This window comes from Halyomorpha halys, unplaced genomic scaffold (genome assembly GCF_000696795.3).
Source record: "Halyomorpha halys isolate HHAL.00 unplaced genomic scaffold, Hhal_1.1 Scaffold899.1, whole genome shotgun sequence".
NCBI classification, from domain to species: Eukaryota; Metazoa; Arthropoda; class Insecta; order Hemiptera; family Pentatomidae; genus Halyomorpha; species Halyomorpha halys.
In genome coordinates, this window is record NW_027105398.1 from 143,038 (window position 1) to 165,414 (window position 22,377).

The following is a 22,377-nucleotide window of genomic DNA, read 5'->3' on the forward strand; positions in this document are numbered from 1 at the left end:
TTATCTTCGTAGGGGTAGTAGTTTTTATGATATTCACATATGAATATGAATTTGGCAAATGAAAATTTGTCCGAACAACTATAAATCAATTTATTTTAGCAAATTTCATGTAAACCATTACTCCTACGAAGATAAACATCATAAACTAATTTATAGCTCATTAAACTAGTTTCAATTTGAGTGCTAATAGATATCTGTACGTCAAATGGGTTTTTGAGATATAAATTTTTCAAAATAAATTCACTAACTATTGATCTTTCAGTACGTCCCATACAATATTTTTATGAAATGTCCCTTTTTAAACAGCTATATCTCGAAAACTATTTAACGTAAAATAACTCTACTAGGGCTCATATTCTAGCAAATTTTCTCTTCTTTAAATGACGTTCTCTTAGGTTTTCTTGTGTTGTTCCTACTTTTTAAGATATAGAGCTCCGAATGAAAAATTATTTTTTTTAGTACTGCTAACTGGTGTGGGGAAATAGTCCGCCCGGCAAGGGCCTAGAGGTTCTTTTTGCCAATCCATGGCGGCTAATTTGATTTCGCCGCTGCGTACTAACAGAGGTGGGAGTGTCAAGATTCATTCCTCGACACCGCTGAGAAATAAACATTAACCGTCCCAGGTTGGAATTGAACCCAAAAAGTACCGAACAGAGCTTTCTGAGCCACACCTCAACGCGAACGGTCGTAGCGTACCTGTTTTTAATAGCATCTTATGTGTCTATAAGACAATTGAATTTTTTTACATTCAATTTCTAGTTAATAGTACGTTTCTTATATTATTCTATACTGATGATTTCATTTACAAGAAAGTTTTTTTTTTCTTGGTACATGAATACTGGTGTATCAAATTTGAATCTATTTACTGTTTGCCTGAAATGTCGAGTTTCCTCCTCCACCTTCTGTGCTTCCAGAAATGTAATACGTCTTATAAATGTATCCGATCCCGAAAATATATTCCAGGATTTCATATTTCCTCGGAAGGTGTGGCAAAAACGTCCGTTTGATTGAAGGATTGGTGGCCATAATTCCACAGTTGGAGGGGGATGAGCGATCAAAAGCAATTTTTCATTTAACCGATCTCTGTCCTAGGCCAGTATTTGTCTGGCAGTGCTGCCACAGCCTTCCCAACATCGCAGGTCAGTGGATTCTGATTTCGTGAAGTGCTTTATATATTGCTTTCGGCTCATGTTTTTCGTTGAACAGTTAACTTGGATTGTTATATATTCAGATTTTATTCGATTTATTTGAAGAAAATATCTCAACTTAATTATTGATTCGTATCTACCCTTCATAGCCGATAGGATGGACTATGGTCTTGTGATTTTTAAAAATAATTTTATTATGTAATATTCCTTATTGCTTAAAGATCCTCGTAAACCTCTTCTTATCTTCTAGAATGTCCTTGAAGCTGCTAGGTATTTCTTGATTCTTCTTCATCTTAGAAATGTATTCCAATATTTAAGTAGTTTCAAGGACAGTCCAATTCGCAGATGGTGTTTCGATTTTAAGCTTAAATTGTGACATTCGAATAAACTTCGTATTAATGAATAGGAATTTAAAACTTGGTACTTCCAATTTTTTTTTTTTTATACTTATAATGGATTTCACCTTTAAGTTTGGTTTTAGTTTATTTAAAAATTGCATTTTGTTGTTTCTTCTTTCTTACCAAACCAGGTGTTGAACATATATGAGAGGACACACCCATATAAAGTTCAATACACAACTACTTTTTTCACAATTATCATTCACATCTCTAGTTATATGACGTTGGATGTAATATAAGCATTCGTGAAGAACATTTTTGTGACATACCTTTTTTCTGGAAAAGGAATCTTTTGGTCTGCTGTCATCTTTCCGGTCCAGGAAGGATCCCGAACCAGTTGCTTGTTAGCTGCATTCACTAGCAAACCTTATCAAGATCTTTCCCGTTTTTAACAAAATGTTAACGTCCAGAACAGGGGGTAACATTCGTGATGATTTATTAAACTAAGCTTATTTTCCTTTTTTACGTTTCAAGTATTGCATTAATACTTAGCAAAAAAACTCACACATACTTTGAAACGCTATTATACAACAGTGAAATCCACCTTTTTTCATTTCAAAACGTTATTAACTTCGTATCTCCTCGTAGAGGAGAGTAATAACCATGACGTTTACTAACTTTAAATTGATATGTTTTTTTATGAGAATGTCTTTGGTTTAATTAATGTCAAAATATTATTATTTTCAAAAATACCTTCAAATTAATATCAAGTGTTTTTTTATAACTAGAAAACCTTACGAAAAATCATGTCCCTATACTTAGATTCTAGGGACATAAAAAAGTTAACTGATATATTGAACCCATATTGAAATTACCCACGTAGTTTTTAATACGTTAATCACTACAAAATTAAGTTTAAAATAAATTATATTATAAATATAATATAATACAGATATGACATACACTGTAAAAGGTATTTTTTTAAGTATTCCTAAATTAATTAATTACTCAGTCTTTTGAATGCCTTATATTTTCTCATCTTTCAATTTAATAAGTAAAAAAAATAAAATCTTGAATGTTTTCTAAATTGTTTGATATTAGGCCAGAGGGACGCTAGAAAATTCCAGTAGATAGATATAAGAGACCACCTGTTGATTCTGGCCGCAGTCTTGTTACCTTAAATAGTGTATCATTACAACTTCTTCCCTAAAATGGCCTTGGAGAAATAATACGAAGTGATTTAATTTTATCAACTATTACTATAAATAGAAAATTAGGAGTTTTATCAGTAATTGTTGTTTGGGTCACTGCTTCATAAACTGATGGACCGTTCACGAACGATTGATTTCCCAAAGAAGTAATCTGTCAAAAGCTGAACTGTTTAAGTGAGTACTTCTCATGTAAACCCAGATAATTTCTAAATGCTCAGAATTCGACTGTAGTTGGCATTCCTTCTTTTGAATTGTGAAGAATTGCTTTTGGTCATAATGCAGATTATATTTTATTGAAGTATTATCAGTTCGTTTTTGTAGTTGTAAATCATGTTATAATGAGTAGAGAGATTTGGTTCTAAATAGGACCAATTGAAGAAAAGTAACAGGATGTTTGAGTGTCGGACTTAGACGATTTTATTTTGTAACAACTACTGATAAAGTCATTAAGGTTATAATAAAATATATTTGTAACCCTCTGTAAGATATATTATGCCATACCAGTCCAATTTTTTATATTAATGAAGTGTACTGGATTACTTTATTAGTCGTTTCTATCTACCCTTTTTGTTTCTAAGATATTAATAATTTTAATTAAAGGAAATTCATAAAATTTAAGTATAGTAATAAAAAAATAAGATTTTATGTTAATGTTCCCTATTACCTTAAACTGCGGTTGGCAAACATGTATATTATTATTTAGAAGCAGTGTTGACTTTTTCTATTTATTTATTTATCAATGTTTATTTGGTTACAAGTATGTTAAATGTTGAGTGTATTGATGTTATTTTAAGACAACTTTTCTATATTATTTTGCGTGTTTTATATATAGTGTTAAATCTTTATCCTTAATGAATTTTTTTAAAATCATAAAGTGAACAATTTTTCCTGAAAGAATCATTTTTCATTGCCCTTTAATAAACAAAAATAGTTATCAAGCAATGTTTTTGAAATTTTTGTGGTTATGCTTTATGTTCAGAATGCACAGAAGAATATTTTCTTACATTTTAAAATGTTTTAGATCTTTTATTCTCCTCAAATGTGAGAATCAGAATTTATTATGAAATTTAAGATATTTTGACTAATTTCAAATACTTCATTTTGTTTTAACTCTTAATGATTAATTTAGTGTATGTGATGTCAGTAGATACTGAAATGATGATACAAAATGCTGGTGTGTAATGTAAGTAACGCATTTATTATAAAGGTGAGCTCAGCAAGCACTTTGTAAATATCACATTGCTTTACTTTGTTTTCAGTTATACATTTATTAAATGTTATTATTCACTTGTTTAGTTTATTGATTTATCACTGTTCATATGATATGCAATCACCTCTAAATATTTATTTAACATTTGTTTGTTTTTCCTTTATTAGCTTTTTTGAGTGTTTTTTGAGTTTGAATTACATTTGTTCCAGCCGCCGGAGAACGAGCTGCAGAAGGTCGGGGAGCGTGTGATGTCAGAGCACGAGCTGAGGGTGCAGAGAAGCTTGCAAAGACTCAATGTGCCGGAATGGTTTAAGAACAGCCAGGTGCCACAGCAAGGATTCTTACTAAAACGTCATTCAGAAGGAGGTGGCACTACACAAGGCTGGCAAGGGCTCGTATCGAAGACAACATCCCTCTCAAGCCTAGGTTCAAGAAGTCCGACTGGTAATTTTTCACTATTTTACATAAGTTTTTACATTTAAAGATTTGGAACATCCATCCCTCTAAAAATCCCATTTTCAACTTCATGTAATGAAAAGGTTTAGTGCTATTCAAAATTGTGGTTAGCACAACTAAATCCAGTAAGTCCTGTTTCTGAAGTATTATAATAAAAGAAAATATAAAATTTAATATTTACATTATTTAATAATATTTAAGTTTTAATTTAACAGAAAGAATTTATCAAATTATTATTCCTGTTTTAAAATTATTGTTTTTATTAATGAATTATTTTTTTATTAGTAATATATATAACTGATAAAAATTAGCACTCTTTTTGAGTGTTAAAAAATTAACAGTTTTTAAGCAAGTGGCCTACTTTATAAAATTAAATAAATGTCTTCTTGTAACAATTCAGAAGCATTCAAAGATTATTTACAAAAGCTAATTTTTTTTCTTTGTCCATTTGAAAAGGAATTTTATAAAATCTGACAATTTGATTCCCACAGTTTCATCGCACCTGTTTGCAAGTAAACTTAAAAATAAAGAAACCCCTAGTGTTAAAAAAGAAGAATTTGTGGTGGAATGATGAAGTGGTGTGCTAATTCTGATAAGTTTAGTTTATATACCAATATTTTAAATGTTTTCAATGTGTTAAGTTTTAACATTACAGCTGAGGTAAGTCAAAACCAAGGCAATATGCGAAAACACACTCACTGCGAAAGACACCAAACTGCGACTTCAGTTGTTTGTTACTTTCTATGCTACACTGTAACATTAGTTTTTGTTTTGTTTTTTCTCTTTTTCTGATAACATAGTTTATTTCTAAACACTTCTACAGTTTTTTGTTGTTTTTTTTTTATATTTTCTAATTTATATTATCACCATTCAATATTAATATCTTAATCTATGTAATTTTATAATAAACTGACAGCTTTCAATTGGAGTATGTCTTTATCCTTGTTTTGATGTATGTATTAAAGGTGGAAACCCAGTTGAAATTTTGATATTTGTATAATATTCTAATTCATTATCAGTAGCTTATTAGTAGTTTCATCATAATAGGTTACAGGAGATACATATGCCGATATATATACTTTTATCCTCCAAAATCCAATTATGGTATAAGAAAACTATCTATTGGACACGATTTACTCATGTTGTATACTAAAATTGCTGATACATTGAATCAATTTATTTTCTTCTCTCTAGAAACAAGGTAAGATTGCATGTTATAAACTGTTACACATAAATACATTTCATACTGCATATTGCTTTGGTTTGAGACTCGCTTTGCAATAGTTAGGTTTTTATAAATGAAATAGGTGACAAGACAAGCTATTGTAACTATTGTTTTATTACTGCTATTAAATAGTTTTAAATTATTGTTTCTTATCTATTACTTTAAAATATTTTAGAGTAAAAATAATTTTCGGGTTCAGAAATTACTAATCTTCATAAATTGAAGAACTGAGATAAATTCATGACACATCTATTGTATATTATTATCCGTTTAAGTTTTTAATTATTGTAATCTCTCAAATTGATCAATGATTTGTAAAACCATATCCAAATACTTAAAATATTTCATTTAAAATTTTTATTTATCTTTGTTTGTTTTATTGTTTTAGGTAACCTACTCAGTCCGAGCCCTACTCCTAGCACCCACACATTCACCCGATGGAGCACCACTCGCCTCTCTTCTAACCCTGGTTCTACTTCCACATCACCCTCTGGTTCTGCTAGATCTTCCTTCAACTACCGCCAACCCTATCTTGGTTGGAGGTCTCAAGAACGTCTCACTCACCCGCGAACTCCTGCTGAGAGGCTAGCTGCAGGACTTCTTCCTCAAAAACAGGTCAGTAAAACTTTCCAAAACAATATCATTATTTAAAACAAACATTTTGTTTTAACCATAAGCAGTTAGATTTTTCTTTTTTCTTTCTTTCTTTTTTTTTTTTTAAGAATATAATTCACTATCAAATTTAAATTAGGAGAAAATTTTGGCACTGCCAAAACCGCCTAAAAAAAAAATTCCAAAGAAGGAAGAGAACGATAGAGCTCTTAGAGAAACTTCCCATTGACTGTATTTTAAACTGTCCGTAACACTTATAGCCTTCATAATCATAGACATGGTAAGTACGGAGTAATTGATACGGAAAATTTATTTTGGATTGAAAATTTCTTACAGCATCTTAGTGTACATAATTTATTTGTCTAGTTTTTGCATTCTATACCTTGCTAACTTTTGTCAAAAAATTAATTTTACCTTAATGAAACAAATTTAAACTAATTTTAATTTTAAAAAATACTTTATAAATGTTAAAGTAATTTTTTTAACTTTATAATAGAGCTACGCAGTGTTTAATTGCACTATTAGAATACTCCTTTAGGAAGAATTGATTTTTTTCTTAATGTAAATATTGTTAAATCATATATATAAAACACTTTGTACTTACAACTTATATTTCACTTCTGCTTCTGTTTTTTATCTTGCCTTTTCTTTTTATTTTAGAGTTAAATGAAATCATTCCATAACATGAGGGCAATTCCAAAAGTTTTAGGATTCCTATGTTTGTATGCTATATTATTGTAAATACTACATTTGTTTTATTTCTTATATAATATTTACTTCATTTTAAAGTTTTAATATTTGGTTATTTTTCTATGTAATATCCACTTTGTTTTTTTCATTTCTCAAAACATAATTACCTAAACAACTTGGAGACCATGTTTTGTTTTTCCCGAACCACATGAAAAGAGAAACATTATCACAAAGCTTCCCTTTAGGTCCTATAAAATAAATACCTGTTCTATAAAATAAAAGAATATTGTGGCCAGCTCCAACGACCAGGTGAAAGATAATGTTCAATGCGTAAAGAACAGCCGGGACACTGGTCAAAAGTGCATCTTTCAAGTGATGATTACATAGAAAAGTAAGACCTTCAATATGATGTAAATACTAAAGAAAATAAAAGGAATTTAGTATTAACCTTACTTTTTGAATTATCCTCATATAATAATATTCATTCAATTTTGAATCGTAGGATAGAAGCATTCTAAATTTTCCAAAGATAGTTTACATCTTTTTATAAATTTTACTTAGAAAACCTTGTATTTTCATTGATATCAACTCTCTAATCACCAAATCATAAGATTTACATAACAAATTATAATTGTTTTGATTTTTATTAACATGTTCCTGCATGGCTTAGGTGTAAAAGTAAATATACTCATTTCTGTTTACTAACTTCATTTTTGTCTTATTTTCCCAATGTTTTATGATGATTATGTTTGTTTTTTTGTTGTTTTTTTAAAACTCTGCGATTGAATTGTTTATTACATAAACTTAATATATAATTAAAAGTTATAAAAGATTTGGGTTTGCAATTATTCATATGTACTAAGTTCATAAATAGTTTTGACTATTTAAAGCTAAAATAATAATAAAAATAATTTTCTTCTTTTTTTTTTATATGATTCTTTAATACCCTCAATGGTTATAAACATCCTTTATAAAATCTTCAATGAATTGGGAGGGAAAACTTCAAGCATAGAGCTATACAGCCAACTCCATACTTTTACATTTTCATATTATTATGTTTATTCTAGTATATGTTAATTTTTACTTATAAAGAAAGTGTAGTTTTTGTATAACATAAAAACATATAGTTTCTTTATTCCTTGATTGAAATAAAATCAATATCTTTAATTTACATAAATATATAACAAAATATGGATTCTATTTTTGGCATTATTAACAGTTTTTCAGTCATTTTTGTAGTTTTAAATAGATCACATTTGTCAACTACATTTCCTCGGTTTGCTAATAATATTTCACATAATTTCTATATTTTAATGACTACTGTGGAAAAAAAAAAATTGAAAAACACTGTTGTTGCCCCATATTAAAATTTTTTTTTCAATAGATATAAAATATGATACCATTCATATTTATCATAAGTTTTGAAAGATAGGAGAAAACATAATTTTTAATAATAATTTTTATAATTTTTAATATTTTGTCACCTAAACTTAAATCATCTTTACTGAATTTGATGAATATTCATGAGTTAATTTTTAATTGTATTCTAATATAATTAATTCTTTTTGATATTGAGATTCATGTTTAAAATTGTGTAATAGAATAGTTTGCTGCTTTAGAAAAGTTTAAATTAATTGCTTATTTAGTAAAATAAATAAAATTTACAAAAATGATAGTTCAAGTTCATGGATAAACATACCAATATTTTCTTGGAAAATTATTGCATTTCAAATATTAATTAGTTCCAAAGTTTAAAACCTATAAATTTCTGATAATAGTATATTTTAGCACTTTCATTTCTCATTTAGCAATTTATAAGCGATTTTAAAGTTAACTTTTAAGGCACAGAAATGGATTTTATTATTTTTCATTGAATACAATTATGTTTTATCTGAGTTTAGATATATGTACAAAAAATTTTGTGACAATTTTGTATTTAGATTACTTTTGTTATTTATTAATGTCTTTTATCTAGTGTCTTTTCAATTAAATCTATTTCTTCCATCTTTTAACCTAATTTTTCATTTGCAGAGTACCCCACCGCCGGTACATAACCTGAGTGAGGTCCATAGCTCCATCAAAGAGGTGACTTCGGCTATAGTTCATTACGTATCGGGTGCTAATAAGGACGACAGGCTTTCTCCTAACCCTCCGAGGCATGATTCGGGGTCTTCAAGGTAACTATTTTTTTAATATTTTCTTAACTTTAAAAATAAAACTAAAAGCTAGTAAGATTAAATTTGTAAACAATTGATTAAGTAAGAAAAATAATGCTCCATTGTCTGAGTTAGAAGTGAAATAAATTTCTGGAAATTATATTCCAAGATAGCTAGTCTTTTTATGTTTCTAGCCGTTATTATATTATATATTATAATTGTAGCATAGTTGGTTAGAATTATGTAGTCTTCAAAGAAACTGCTATTTTTAAGACAGTATAGGACCCGATGTTGGCAAACCGCAGCTCATGAGCCGCAAGTCATTTGAGGATATTAGAATAGCTCTTTAATAGAGTTAGAAACAGATGGATAATACTTTTGCTCGTTGATAATGTATATTCACTGTCTGAAGAAATTGTTTATTTTGAAAGAAATCTAGTTCTTTAAGCCAATGACATAGACCTGAGATGTGAAAAGACTTTAGCCATTTAATATAGATGCTTACATGTGAACTCTATGTAAATATATTATTTAAATAAATGTATTCGTAATGATGTATTAGTAATTTAATAAATTATGTTAAAATATAACTATTACTCTTTATCAGGTTTTCCTTATGTCTTTAACGGTGAAATTGGCTCTTTATTATCAGTTAAAGTTACTGACCACTGGTATATGCCAATATTCTCATCCATTGTCTATCTAAAAAAAAAAATCTTTTAATGTTATTAAAAAATGCTTTAAAAAAATCTCTTTTGTCTCCATGATCAGGAGCTGGCATTTTAGATTGGCTCAGAAGATTTATTAATAGAAGGTATAAGCCAATGGAGCATATGTGATTAATGGTTTTAATTTTAGAATATTTTGTTATTTTATATTAAGTACCTATTATAGTTCTTTGTTATGTATTATGATTAGGCTATATTGATTTTCTTTAGTAATTTAATTGAAATAATTATAAGATATTAATATCTGTAAATATGTATCACTGAATTTCATGTTTTGGTTAGGTCTGCTTCACCGAGAGGGAGCACAGGACGCCTTTGCTGGCTAGAGAGCTCCTTTGTTGGCAACAGACCTGTAGACGTCCCCGAGACACCAGTCTCTTTGAGCGCCACACCAGAGCACGCCAAGGACCTCTACCTGGACCTCAACTCCATCAGTCCCGGCCGACAGGTCAACGGTAAGTTTAAACGATTGATTGATTCAATTGTTTGGTAGTTTAAACTGTCTATTAATTTACTTATTTGGTCTCTTCTCTTTGAATAGAGATTTTTAGTATTATTTTTTTAATCTTTTATAAACTGCATGGCTCTTGGTTCGTTTTGTATGTTTAAATTTGTATTCGTTTTGTCCTCTCTTGCCTGTGTAGTTGTTCATTGTTAAGAGTATTGTCGATAGCGAAATTAGTTCTTTTTATATTTCTGTATTTAGTATTACAAAACATAGTGTAGTGAGTATATTCTAAAAATTGTTTACATACTAAAAATTAATTTTTATCTGTATGGTTGCTTTGGTTCTTCTTAAACACTTTGAGGTATAAAATTGTCCGTTGCATAAAGAAAAGATTTATCATCATCGCAAATCAGCTAAAACTGAATTTATGTTTCTAAGCTGTTAAAAAAAAAAATCACATTTTCTGAGTAGTTTTTAAAATTTTATTTTGCCTTTCTTCATATTTTCAATTAAAGTATTTTGCAATTATCTAGTGGCACTGCTTAGTGGCAAAAATTGGTATTAAGCGTACCTTAGCAGTAATATTATATTGTCTTGCATAGTCTATTACTGCTTTTTTCTTCTTCCACTATTATTTTATAACTGTTATAAGTTTCCTATAATTTCAGGACATATTTTATCTATATGATTTATTTAAAAAAATATTTTTCTTTGATCGAATTGAGCAACGTTTGCGGCTTGTTCAAAATTAGTTTGAAACAGAGAATTTTCAAATAAAGTATATGAGAATATAATAATGAGGTAAGGCCCCATTTAATATACCTTTTCAGGTTTTCATCAAGATAAAAAACAAAGTATATTTCCAGTTTTTGCCACTTTGATGCCAAAGAAGGAAGGAAAATTAAAAACAAACCATGTGAATGATTCAATCGAGCTAGGAAGTTTGTATATAGGTAAAATAATGTTTATTTTTATTTGTAGCAGTTTTCTCAAGCTACGAAATATGAAGATTTTTTAATTTTCTATTGTATTTAATCTGTTATATTTTACTAATTCATATTTCTTCAACACTCCCAAATTTTCAGCATGTTTGTGAAGGATGAATCTCATTTTTTCTTTTATGTTATTTAATTTTTCTATTTTTTCGAATTCCAGTTTTTGTTTATTTTTTAGGGAAAATATTGTAAAATGACCAATACAAGGTAAACAAAATTACATGGAATGTCAAGTTGGGATATTGGAGGATTTTTATGGATTTCTGTTGTTTAATATTTTATAGATCATTGTCAAAAAAATTGCCCATTAGACTCCTCAATGGGCACTACTAAATCGAAAAATCGACTTTGGTTTTTCTAAACAACTGGTTTTCACAGCATCATACCACAATTGTATATGGTATTGAACAGGAGTCATCAGTTTTCTCATTTTGTGATTGTATATGAATTTTTGAAGTTGTTGAAACTTATTGTATTAGTAATGAGTGTTACCATTTTTTATTGTGCCATTTCATTATTTGGTTTAATTTTTTCTAATAGGAATAGATGGAGTTGTTGTAAGGCAGCAATGCCTTTGTACTGTAATGCTGGAGATAATTGAAAATAGCTTAAAAAGGCGTGACATTGGAATTTACAACTTTCTGACATATCCTAACAAATATTTCTCATTTTTATCCATCTTTTTTTCATTTACACCATTTTTTAAATTTAATTGTCTGCATTTAATCACTGAACTCGAACAACTGAAATGATTGTGATGTGCATCCTATGATAATTATTCTTAAAAACGACTCAAATTTGAAAATCATCCCATATATAATGAGTTTTACCATAAAATTCATTTAAATCAACTCAAGCATTTTTTAAGGATACTCTAAAATAAAATTAGCATGCCTATTTGGACATAAGGTAATACTAGAAAAAGTGTAGAAAGAGAATTAAATGGCTTCCAAACTAGACTATTAAGCCAGACATTTTGATTTATAAATTAAATATTAGTAATTTACATTATAAATTATTATCAGAGTGAGGTTAGATCATGCTACCTTAAGAAAAATTTTTTTTTTTTAGTTTTACACATAAAAAAAAATGTATACCTATTATGTTTTCTTTTGTTAATTTACAAAAAATTATAAATCTTGTATTTACCCCGATTATGCCTCATACATTATAAAATACAAACATGAAAGCATAATTATTATTTTGTTAATAATTGTACACAAATATTTATATATCAGAGTTTTATAATAACCCATTAATGGCCAGAACTTTTTTCAGAAGGGATTTTTATAAAAATTCATATGTATATATATATATATATATATATATATATATATATATATATATAATGTCAAATAACTGTATTCACTTAGGTTTTTAAAGTAATGTAATCAAATATCACTTCAGGATCCAGTTAGGCTGTTTTACAAAAGCGCAACACTGATTGAATAAGAAATACACTTTTTGACACAAGTATAACAATGGAATTATCTTTCCAGCAGCAAAAAAGTAAGAAGTTAGCCATGTCATAGTGTTTTAAGTTCCCCAATTATTTGTTTCCAAATTACAGAAAGGATACTATTCAAAATGATTAGACCTAATCAAGCCTGTGATCCCAACTCCCTTAGTAGTTATGTTTACGCACATAAACATTTTATTTATTTATTTATTTTCATTGTATTTTTTTTTTTTTTTTTTTTTATATTTCAAAGACTGAAGGTTCTTTTATAAGTTTTTATATCGAAGAGGAATCAATTTATTATGGGTATATTGTAGATGTATGGTTGAGGGGTTGTTTAGTGGGGTTTTATTTGCAACAAAGGTGTTACAAACTATTTATAGAGTAGGATAATGGGCTCTACAGCTCATCACCAGCCACGAGGCCTCTTGCTAGTCACAGCGTCAACTTCTATGGCATCTATTCTACATTGTCAATATTTCAACCCTCATCCTACTGTTTGTGTGGACAGCCTCAGTACAGGTCAGATTATTCATTTGCTGAGGAGCCGTTTTTTATTTAATTTCCAGACATAATTTGTTCTGTTAAAGAAAAGTTATAATTTTTATTCATTTCATTTGTTTTCATTTTTATCATTAATTGGCATAATTCTTTATTATTATTATTATATAAGAGTATTTTCCTTTTTTTTATAATTTATATAAATATTTATCATTTTATCTTATATTTGTATATGTTTTTCTTTATTTTGTAAAATAGTTTATTCCTCTTCAATAGTCACTCCTTCATTTAATTTATTCTCTATTATTAATTCCACTACGATCACCAAAGGGGCAGAACCAGGTTGTTAAAGCAATCCTTTTGAATTTGGAGTCTGTTCGCAACAGGTTAATTTATCTATGAATAGCTAAGATGTAAAATAATTAACGGCATAAATACTTTACAACACAGGGACATAATTATTTATACTAGGATATAATTATTTTGAACCAGGTTTCATTTTTACCGTTCTCTCTCAGTAATTTTTCACAATATTTGGGAATCATATTTCCGCCTACTCCATAGTCATATTTGTATTCATTTCTGAGACCTTTAGCACCTTGTTAATCTCAAAATCAATTATTTGTTATTAAACATCCCAGTTTATTACTCTAGCACCAAGTCTTATATCTAAAAATGAATATATGAATAGCAGATGACTAATTTTATGTCATTTTCAAAGGCGAATAAAGTTGTGCCCTATGATCAGAAAGAGTTTGACATCACTGTGCCCTATGGTCAGAAAGAGTTTGACATCGTTGAAAATTCAATCCATCAATATAATGAAATTTTTAGTTAAGAGTATTATATAAAAAATTTGTTTTCCAGACATTTTTAAATGTTCTCCTCTCACACCCAATGTTACCTATGTATAATATAACTTTGAGTGACTGTTAGGGTTAATTTCCTCAGTGTTAAGATTTAATAAAAACATCAGCAACTTCTCAAAACAATCTCACTATAGAAATTTCTATTAACATAAAAAGTACAGCAGTTAAATTCCAAAAAAAAAATACACTAATAATAAAATGAGGCATGGCTTTCAGAGAACAATGGATTAAGCCAAACTTGTGGATTGAATAAATGACCTAGAGGGTGGAGATGGAAAAGTTTTGGGGTTCCGTTTTTGCAACACTGGCCATTAATGATTTAAAAGGCATATTAACAAAAAAATAAGATTTTCAAACATTTTTGGTGCCTTGTTAAGGGTTAACAAGTTACTTGGTAACATTCCTCACCTCTTAATTATTCTTGGTGGAGCAATAGACAAGGCACTGCTCATCACTGCCACTTTTCACGGTTTCGTGATACATAGCCTCATATGAATTCCCTGGCTTTAGATTTTTGTTTTTAATTCTGAAACACCCTCTAGACAGTTTTCTTTTAACACTAAGCTAACAGTCATCCGCGAATCAAGATTAATTTTGTGTCTTTTCAAGTCAAAATGTTGGGTGTAGAATAGTTGATAGTAACACTCATTACTTTTTGCCATATTTTTTGACAATAACATCAACATAACTTTTCATGATGTATGCACAAAAATTATGTAAGTTGGTGCAGAAACACATAAGGATTTGGGGTAAAATTTAAGAAAAAATTATTAGACATTTCAACTGAAAGGTTATTTTTCAGGTCTGAGGTGCCAAATGACAGTGTTGTGAATGACTCTTATACTTACTAGATCAAAACTTATTTTTCAAAAAAAAAGTCCTCTACTATTACAATTCAGATATTGTGTTGAGTTTAGCAGTCTGTAAGGATATACTATTTCTTAATGAGGAATTACACGAGTAATCAGTATCCGCACTCGACCTTCTGGTTTGTTCTCCAACCCAATGATGAAGGGATAAAGAATTCAAACTGAAACAAACATTTATTACTATTTAGTTATGATCTAAATTTCATATAATACTATATACAATCAATCTGCCATCTTGAAAAAGTTAACCAAATCAGACCCAGCTCCACCTTCTATGGTGTGATGAAATTTTTCTATGGTTCTTGTATACCTTATATGTACAAGTAATTAGCCAGTATGTGCCTGGACACGTTACCGGAATGTGACTCACAAACTTTAGCTGTGCTAGGAGCTTGTATTTCAATATGTTTGTCAGGGCATTCTTTAATTTTTCATAAAATAAAACTTTATTTTAATCATGAGTTGTCTCTATTATTATATTCTAAAATTCGAAGTTCAAATTTACGATGTAAAATGATAAATCTTATATCCATCACATAAATTATAGTAAAATTAAAAAAAAATAATAATAATAAAAAAACATTTTTATAAGTAATCAAGAATTAAAATAAAATAGACCTTTCATCCATCGTATAACTAACTCTTTATAAAATTAACATAATTAAAACTTATTTTTTAAAATAATAAACTGTTAAAACTTATTAATCTTCATGGATTAAAAAATATTTATCTTTTCTTCTTGGAAATCTTTCCAGTTTCTTTGTGGTTATTCTGTTTTCTTCATTTGTTTGTTTGTACCTTTCTTATTGCTTCTTCTCAATATCTAGCCAGCAATTATTGAATTCTACATAGTAGTATGTACAATAGTTATTTTATAAGGATACAATTAATTAATTTCTTAGGATTGAAAAAAGGTGTTCAAGGAAATCATTTTTGTTTGGAGGATCGCTAGATATTTTCCTTAGATAATGTTTATACAGTTATAGTGCAATGTTGGGAAAAATAAGGATAAAAGTTTTCTCCAAATATCACTTGGTTTTTTACAATCCTAAATTTTAACTTTCTTATATTTTCTTAAGAGTGTTATAAGCTTCTGTGAATTTTGATTTATTTCGAATTTTGTTTTGATTTGTTTTATTTATTTTTTATTTGTTTCTTACTATTTATTTTATTTTATTTTATTTCAGATTGCTTATAGCCTGATAGAGACAAAGCTTCACTGTACGGACCAATAAGTTGTGTGTTTGTTTCTTTTATAGAAATTTTCCCTTATTCTCATGCTCTCATGTCCGTTTCTGTTCTGTCTTTTTGGTAAAAAATTATTTGTAACCATCAAAAAATTTCAGTGCCTTAGTAATGTTAAGTATTTCTTTATTTTCTTTTGTTTTTGTTTTGAGTTTAATATTTCTTTATTTATTTTGTTTCTTGTTGTTAAAATAAAAAGGAAATGGCTCTGCAGCATTTGTAATAGAGGAGTACTTTTAGTAATTTAATCAAAGTGTGATTTCGAAAAGGTCATACGATTACTAGCATTATCTGCCACCGTATATTTGATATAGATATACGACTTTGGCATGGTAATGGTTAATATAGACGTTTTGTTAAAGTAAAAAATACTCGTCTCCAAAAACTAAAGGAGAAAATCTTCCCTGACTCTGATCGTACTTAACGTTCTTTGCCTTGAAATTTTTAATTCCCTTCCCTCAGGAAGATGATTAAACATAAAATTAACACTATGTCTATTTCAAAAATTATTATACCATTCTTTTGGGTATATTAATACAAACAGTAATCTCTTTTCACATAGTTACTCCTCTATTGCTTTTGATGATTATAAATCTTTGTAGAGGCATTGTTTTGGTCAGGGGAAATTATAAAATTTGTAAATATGTATTTATAAAAAAAACAATTCATAAAAAGAATATATATATAATGAATATAGAAACATATTTTCATGACAGCAAATAATTTATAAAATTTCATTTTATTTATGTTATCTTTATTTTTCATTTTGTTTTGTTTTTATTGTTTAATTTCTTATTGATATCTGACTTGGTGAATCTGATATCTGTGTAATAAATAATAATGTTGAAAATATTGTTAAGAATTCTGTTTTTTCTTTTTATGTATATAATGATTTTTAAAAAAGCATATTGTGCATATTCTTGACAATAATGTAGCTATTACGGCTTATATCTTTTCTTTTTTTCTAAAAAAATAAATAAAACATATAGTTATAAATAAACTTAAAAAAGCATCAGAGATTACTATTTTTGTTTTATTTAATTTTTTTTTTTGAGGTGCTTATTTTGGTATATATATGTATTTATATATGTATAATGTATTGACGAGTTGAAAAAGAAAGGATACATTCAGATGACTCAATTTTCAACTTTTGCATTTACCAGTTCGCTGTGTAAGCAGTTCCATTGGAGCAATTGTATTGATTCATTGTGTAAATAAAGCGTTTTTACATGTTATATTTTTGTTTTGTTTTTATTTCTTTTTTTTTCCCTTTATTTTTATACTTTCATTTTATTTATTTTATTTTTTTTTAAACAAGTCTGATACAGAGCATTAATAATATAGGTAGGATTATCCAGCACTTGGTAATATCTTTTTACTTTTTAACAACTTAAAGTAGAGAAAACAGAAAATCAGTTAGGAAAAAAGAGTTTTTTCTATCATAATTTACAAATGTTTGGATTATGTCTCTAGGTCAGTAAGTGTTTTTACGAACCATTCTGTCATTATCATCATTATATATTTCGAAAAATATTTGATAAAAACATTAAAAGTTTGGTATTTTCATTTTTATAACTTATTATTAAAAGAAAATATTTTCTAATCACATTACAATACTATTTTTTAAATATCTATCCACTGATGTGAAGTTAGATAAATGATCAAATTTTAATATAATTTAACAAATATTGAATATTATTTTTTTTTAATTAGTAATTTTATATTAATGTCTAATTTAACACTTCACAAACCTTGAATTTACAAGAAGCAGGCCTCTGCTTCTGGAATATATTTTTATTACAATTAAGTAAAAAAGTTGGACAAAAACCAATTTTTTCCTAAGTTATTTTCTTTCTCAAGATGCCTTTTGTATTCAAGAAAGTAAAAAAATCTCATTATTATTTCTGTACTTGATGCATATTTTTAAAAGTAATTAAGGTATATTATTATTTTTACTTTTTATTTATATGGATGATTGGACCATATGTGAATTAGGAGATGTTTCTAACCACACTGCTGGTATTATCAGTGCTGTTGTGATTAGTGGAGGTGTATAGGATGAATCAACTCGAACAAGAATGAATCAATATTTTTTCTTTAACTAATCTATGTATGAAATATTCAGTAAGGGAAAGAATTGTGATCATGAAAAATTTTGAATCCTAGTTTTCACTAGAAATACAGACTTGTGTCTAAATCCAAATGAGTGTCTCGCTAAATGGTCTGTTTTTTTTTCTGTTGTTCTTTTATTATAATATGTGGAAATCTTCAAAAAGATACAGCAATTCTTTGTGGAATTTTTACCCATTATGATTACCTCCCTGTTTTCCATCCTCAACAACACTAATGCTAGGCAACAAATAATGAAGGGTGAATGGCAGTGTGCTTCCTCCTTGTATTAGGCTATCTCTTGGCTCACCTTTGTTTTTCTTTCTTCCTCAGTTGCTTGGTGGTCTGTGCTACCAGGTATTGGCCCACCATCCAGCAATCCTTAGAGAGTAACATCAGGTGGAGGCTGATACCGGTGATTGGTGGAGTTCACCTAACTTGGTTGCACTTGTCTCTGTCTGGAAGCTGGGACAAGAAACAAATTGAAAATACACTTTATGTTCCACAGTATTGTGTATTGATGGGCATTCTGTTGTATTTCTTAGTTTAGATCTATGTTTGTAGACTTGAAAGACATTACATCCTGTAAGCAATTAGGTGAGGTGTTAGTCAACCTCATCATGTTCCCTGTCCGCCTATCGTTGGATATCAGTTATCAACCTATGAGTTTACTTCACAATCGACATATATCCCAGTATTGTTGTCATTTCGCCAGTATCACCTTTCTATCTTCAGTCTGAGGAGTTTGTGTGACTCTGTTTTACGAACACCTCTTCAGCAATCAGCTCCATTAGTGGTATCCTAGTCGCCACACAAGCCACTTCATATGAGAATGTAAAAAAACCATAGATAGCTCAGAGTGGTTTGGTGATGTGTAGAAACCATTGGTCTTCTATTAGCAACTGTATTCAGGGCTGCCTGTGGCTGAGCCTTGGTCATCCTATGTTTGCCATCAATCGGGACAGCCGCATAATCACATATACATTGGATTTGTGTTCCATGAACTATAGTCTTTTGTCAGCTCTTAGTTCAAGATATTTCAAGAAAGGCTTGGAGCAGATCTCTTGGTCACCCAATCTGAGTGATTAATTCCTTCCCGTCTCTTTCCTGCCTCTTTAATTTTGCTCTTCCTGGCCATTTCTGGCATAAGAGGTAGTTATCCTACTGGTTGTTATCATATTATAGCTGGAATGGGAAGGTCTTCACTGTAGCTTTCTGTATCACATTTTGAATCCTAATCAAACTTGGAGCTATCCTATCTTATGACTGGTGCAGACATCTCTGAGTCTTTCAGCTAATGTGGATGGTGCCTCAAGTGGAGATAGTAGCCCTGTCCACAATAATTGCTCTTGTATAAATAGAGTGGCTACAATTGGATCCTTGGTCCCTGATTTCATTGGAGGTCACTGTATGCCCTGTGTTTCATTTCCACAGCTACATGGTACAAGGGCAGTTGTTGCATAGCACTGCACTGATGGTCCTTTAAGGCCTTCCCACCACAAAGTTCCTTCTAGCATTGTCACATGTTCATCTTGATTTCCCGCCAGAATTCACACCTCTCCTAATAAGCTTGGAACTGGTGTCTGCCTCTCATCTGCTGGTAACTTTTTTTCAGTGTCTGGCCCTCCATATGGCAATCAGACATAAAATATTCCTCCTGTAGGATGGGAGTCAGCGAAGACATGGATTGGAGCAGACCATATTGTACATTTTCTGATAGGCTTTATCATCTATTGTTCTGTTTTTGACAGCTCATAGGGTATTTATATCATCATTTGAAATGATTCCCTGTCCTGCTTTTCCAGCTGGTTGTAGGGTGTTGGGTGTCAAGTCCATGCTCCATGATCTGTTGAATGTCAAGTCCATTTCAAAGCACCTAGCAGACTTATAAATGCAGGTTCTCATCTCGACAAATGTTTTCAATAGAATAACTCCACATTGGTTGGTTGACTGACTACCTACCCTACTGTTACCTTAGAGTTGAACTTTCTGGCTTCTCAGACAATGAAGTCTCAGACCTGTGGATTTCTCTATTGTGGTATTGGTGAGGCTTGGCAGCTATGTAGGTACAAGTTCTTTTTCTTGGCCTAGTCAAACCCACCTTTCCTTTGGTGTCAAAAACCATGATTTTACCCTATCTCAGTATTTTGTATTGCTTTTTCATGATGCCAGTGTCGACCCAACCAAGGAGAGGTTACGCAAGTAGGTTCACTGATTTCAATGAAACTTTTTTCTGTGACACTAGGCCAAAAAATATTAATAGACAGTGTCCAAGGGTTCTTGGTAACGCGTCTAAGGAAAAAAATATATTTTTCATATTTATAGAAATTTTTTATGTTATTACATACTGCCTTTGCTCTTCATGTATTTAATGGTTTATATTTACAAATTGATTTTTTGATTTATGAATAATAAGAATAAAAGATTATTTATCGTATTAAATGAGTTTAAGTGTGTACCTATTTCGTTTGAACTGGCCAAGTAAATTTCATTTTTTGTGAAAATTCATATTTTTGATAAAAACGAATCTGTATAGCTTTTTATTAAAAAAAAAAAATTGGCCTACTATGTAGGAAGCGATTTTTGTTTTTTTAGATTTTGTATAAATTGAAACTCAATTAATACAATTAAATATATTTTTTTGTTATTCTACATTCAAATAAAAATCGATTGGTTTATTATTACTTCCCAATGCCATTATAGCGACAGTTTAAAATTTAGGATGACTGACCCAACAGAGTGAGACAAAATATTTTTTTTATGGGGAAGTTAAATTAATATTCCTTTTTTGCTCTCTAAAAAACCCTTGGATTTATATTTTTTAGATTTATTGGAAAATTCTAGTTCTTAAAAAAAAAAATGTTTGCCTTCTTTTTTTCTCGGAAATCACAAAAATTGCAATTACTTTAACTCGATACCATCAATCTACACAGAGCTTGAAAGGGGCTTAAGACACTCCAAACTGCACAAAATCCTACAAATTGGACCTTCATAGACAAATTAGAACCGGAGATATAAAATAAAACTTGTGAAAAATTTTTGCTCTTCTAAGAATAAATCATATATTCAGGGGTATATCCATATGTAATAGTTTATAAAAACTTAATGATTAGGTTATTCTGCTGTGGTGGTTTTGGACTTAGTCCCCTTAGTTTATTCTTTTTGGGAACTTTTTGCTACTGCTTCCCTGTGGCGATTGTAGAGGTTTATACATTGTTAACCACAGATTACTAGGGCTGTCTTTTGTCCACTCCTTTTTACAGGTGAGCTCCTCTCAGGAATTGGATTTCATTGTTCACTGCATCTGCTCCAGGGCCCTTTCATCCAAGGTTCTCTTCTGTTTCCTAAGGGCAACTGTCTTCGGCTGCTCATGTATTCACGTAGGCTCCTCATGGGACTATGGTTATTTGTAGGGCTATATTCCTCTGTTATATAGCCATTAAATTCACACTCATCGAAAATAAGATAGTTCTAAATTTGACATGGAGATTCTCTTATTGACTCATAGAAATTGTTCCTTGGCTGGATATACACAAGCAGAACCTTGATTTCCTTAGTGATTTTCATCCACTTCAATTGGCAATCACCAACATTGTTTAAAGCTGACAAGCAGACGCCTCAGTAACCAAGTTGATTGTAGTGGCATTGTAGTTGTATGATGACAAGGTTTGAGATCTCTCTTGATTGCTCACAGAAGAAACTGGTACTGGAAATTAGCCCTCCTGCTTTGTGAGATTTGTCAGATTTTCCTCTTGATCCCTTATTAATTTTAGGTTTATTATTTGGGATTCCTTTCCCTTACCAGTTCGGGCCAAAGTAGGTTTTTACAGAATTTATGTATGTATATAGTAATTTCATTTTGATGTACACTTAATTTCTCGTCATTGCTTCAATTGCTTGTATGTTATGTATGAATGTTACTTAGCATATATTTTTATACCACTTAAAAACATGATCACATTTCCTCTGGATTAATAAATAGTCTCAATCAAAATAATAGATATAAAGACATAAAACATGTTAGCATTTTCCAAAATTTGTTTGTTAATAAAATAATCAACAGTTCATTATCCTCCTTCCTCTTTCATTATACTAGTTTGTCCCAAAA

At 29.6% G+C, this 22,377-nt stretch overlaps 1 protein-coding gene across 7 annotated transcripts in view; it reads left to right on the forward strand.

Annotated features, from left to right (window-relative positions):
* LOC106686948 (apical junction component 1 homolog) overlaps window positions 1–22,377 on the forward strand; it is a 124,869-nt gene that overhangs the window by 67,355 nt on the left and 35,137 nt on the right. For 5 of the 7 annotated variants that reach the window (XM_014430560.3, XM_014430561.3, XM_067050732.1 and 2 more), the window contains 4 exons: window positions 4,117–4,351; window positions 5,977–6,203; window positions 8,922–9,067; window positions 10,057–10,229. In XM_014430560.3, coding sequence (XP_014286046.1) covers window positions 4,117–4,351; window positions 5,977–6,203; window positions 8,922–9,067; window positions 10,057–10,229 — 781 coding nt within the window. Of the gene's footprint in view, window positions 1–3,850; window positions 3,905–4,116; window positions 4,352–5,976; window positions 6,204–8,921; window positions 9,068–10,056; window positions 10,230–22,377 lie in introns of those variants that run through there. The other 2 variants (XM_014430562.2, XM_014430564.2) reach the window with 2 other exon arrangements.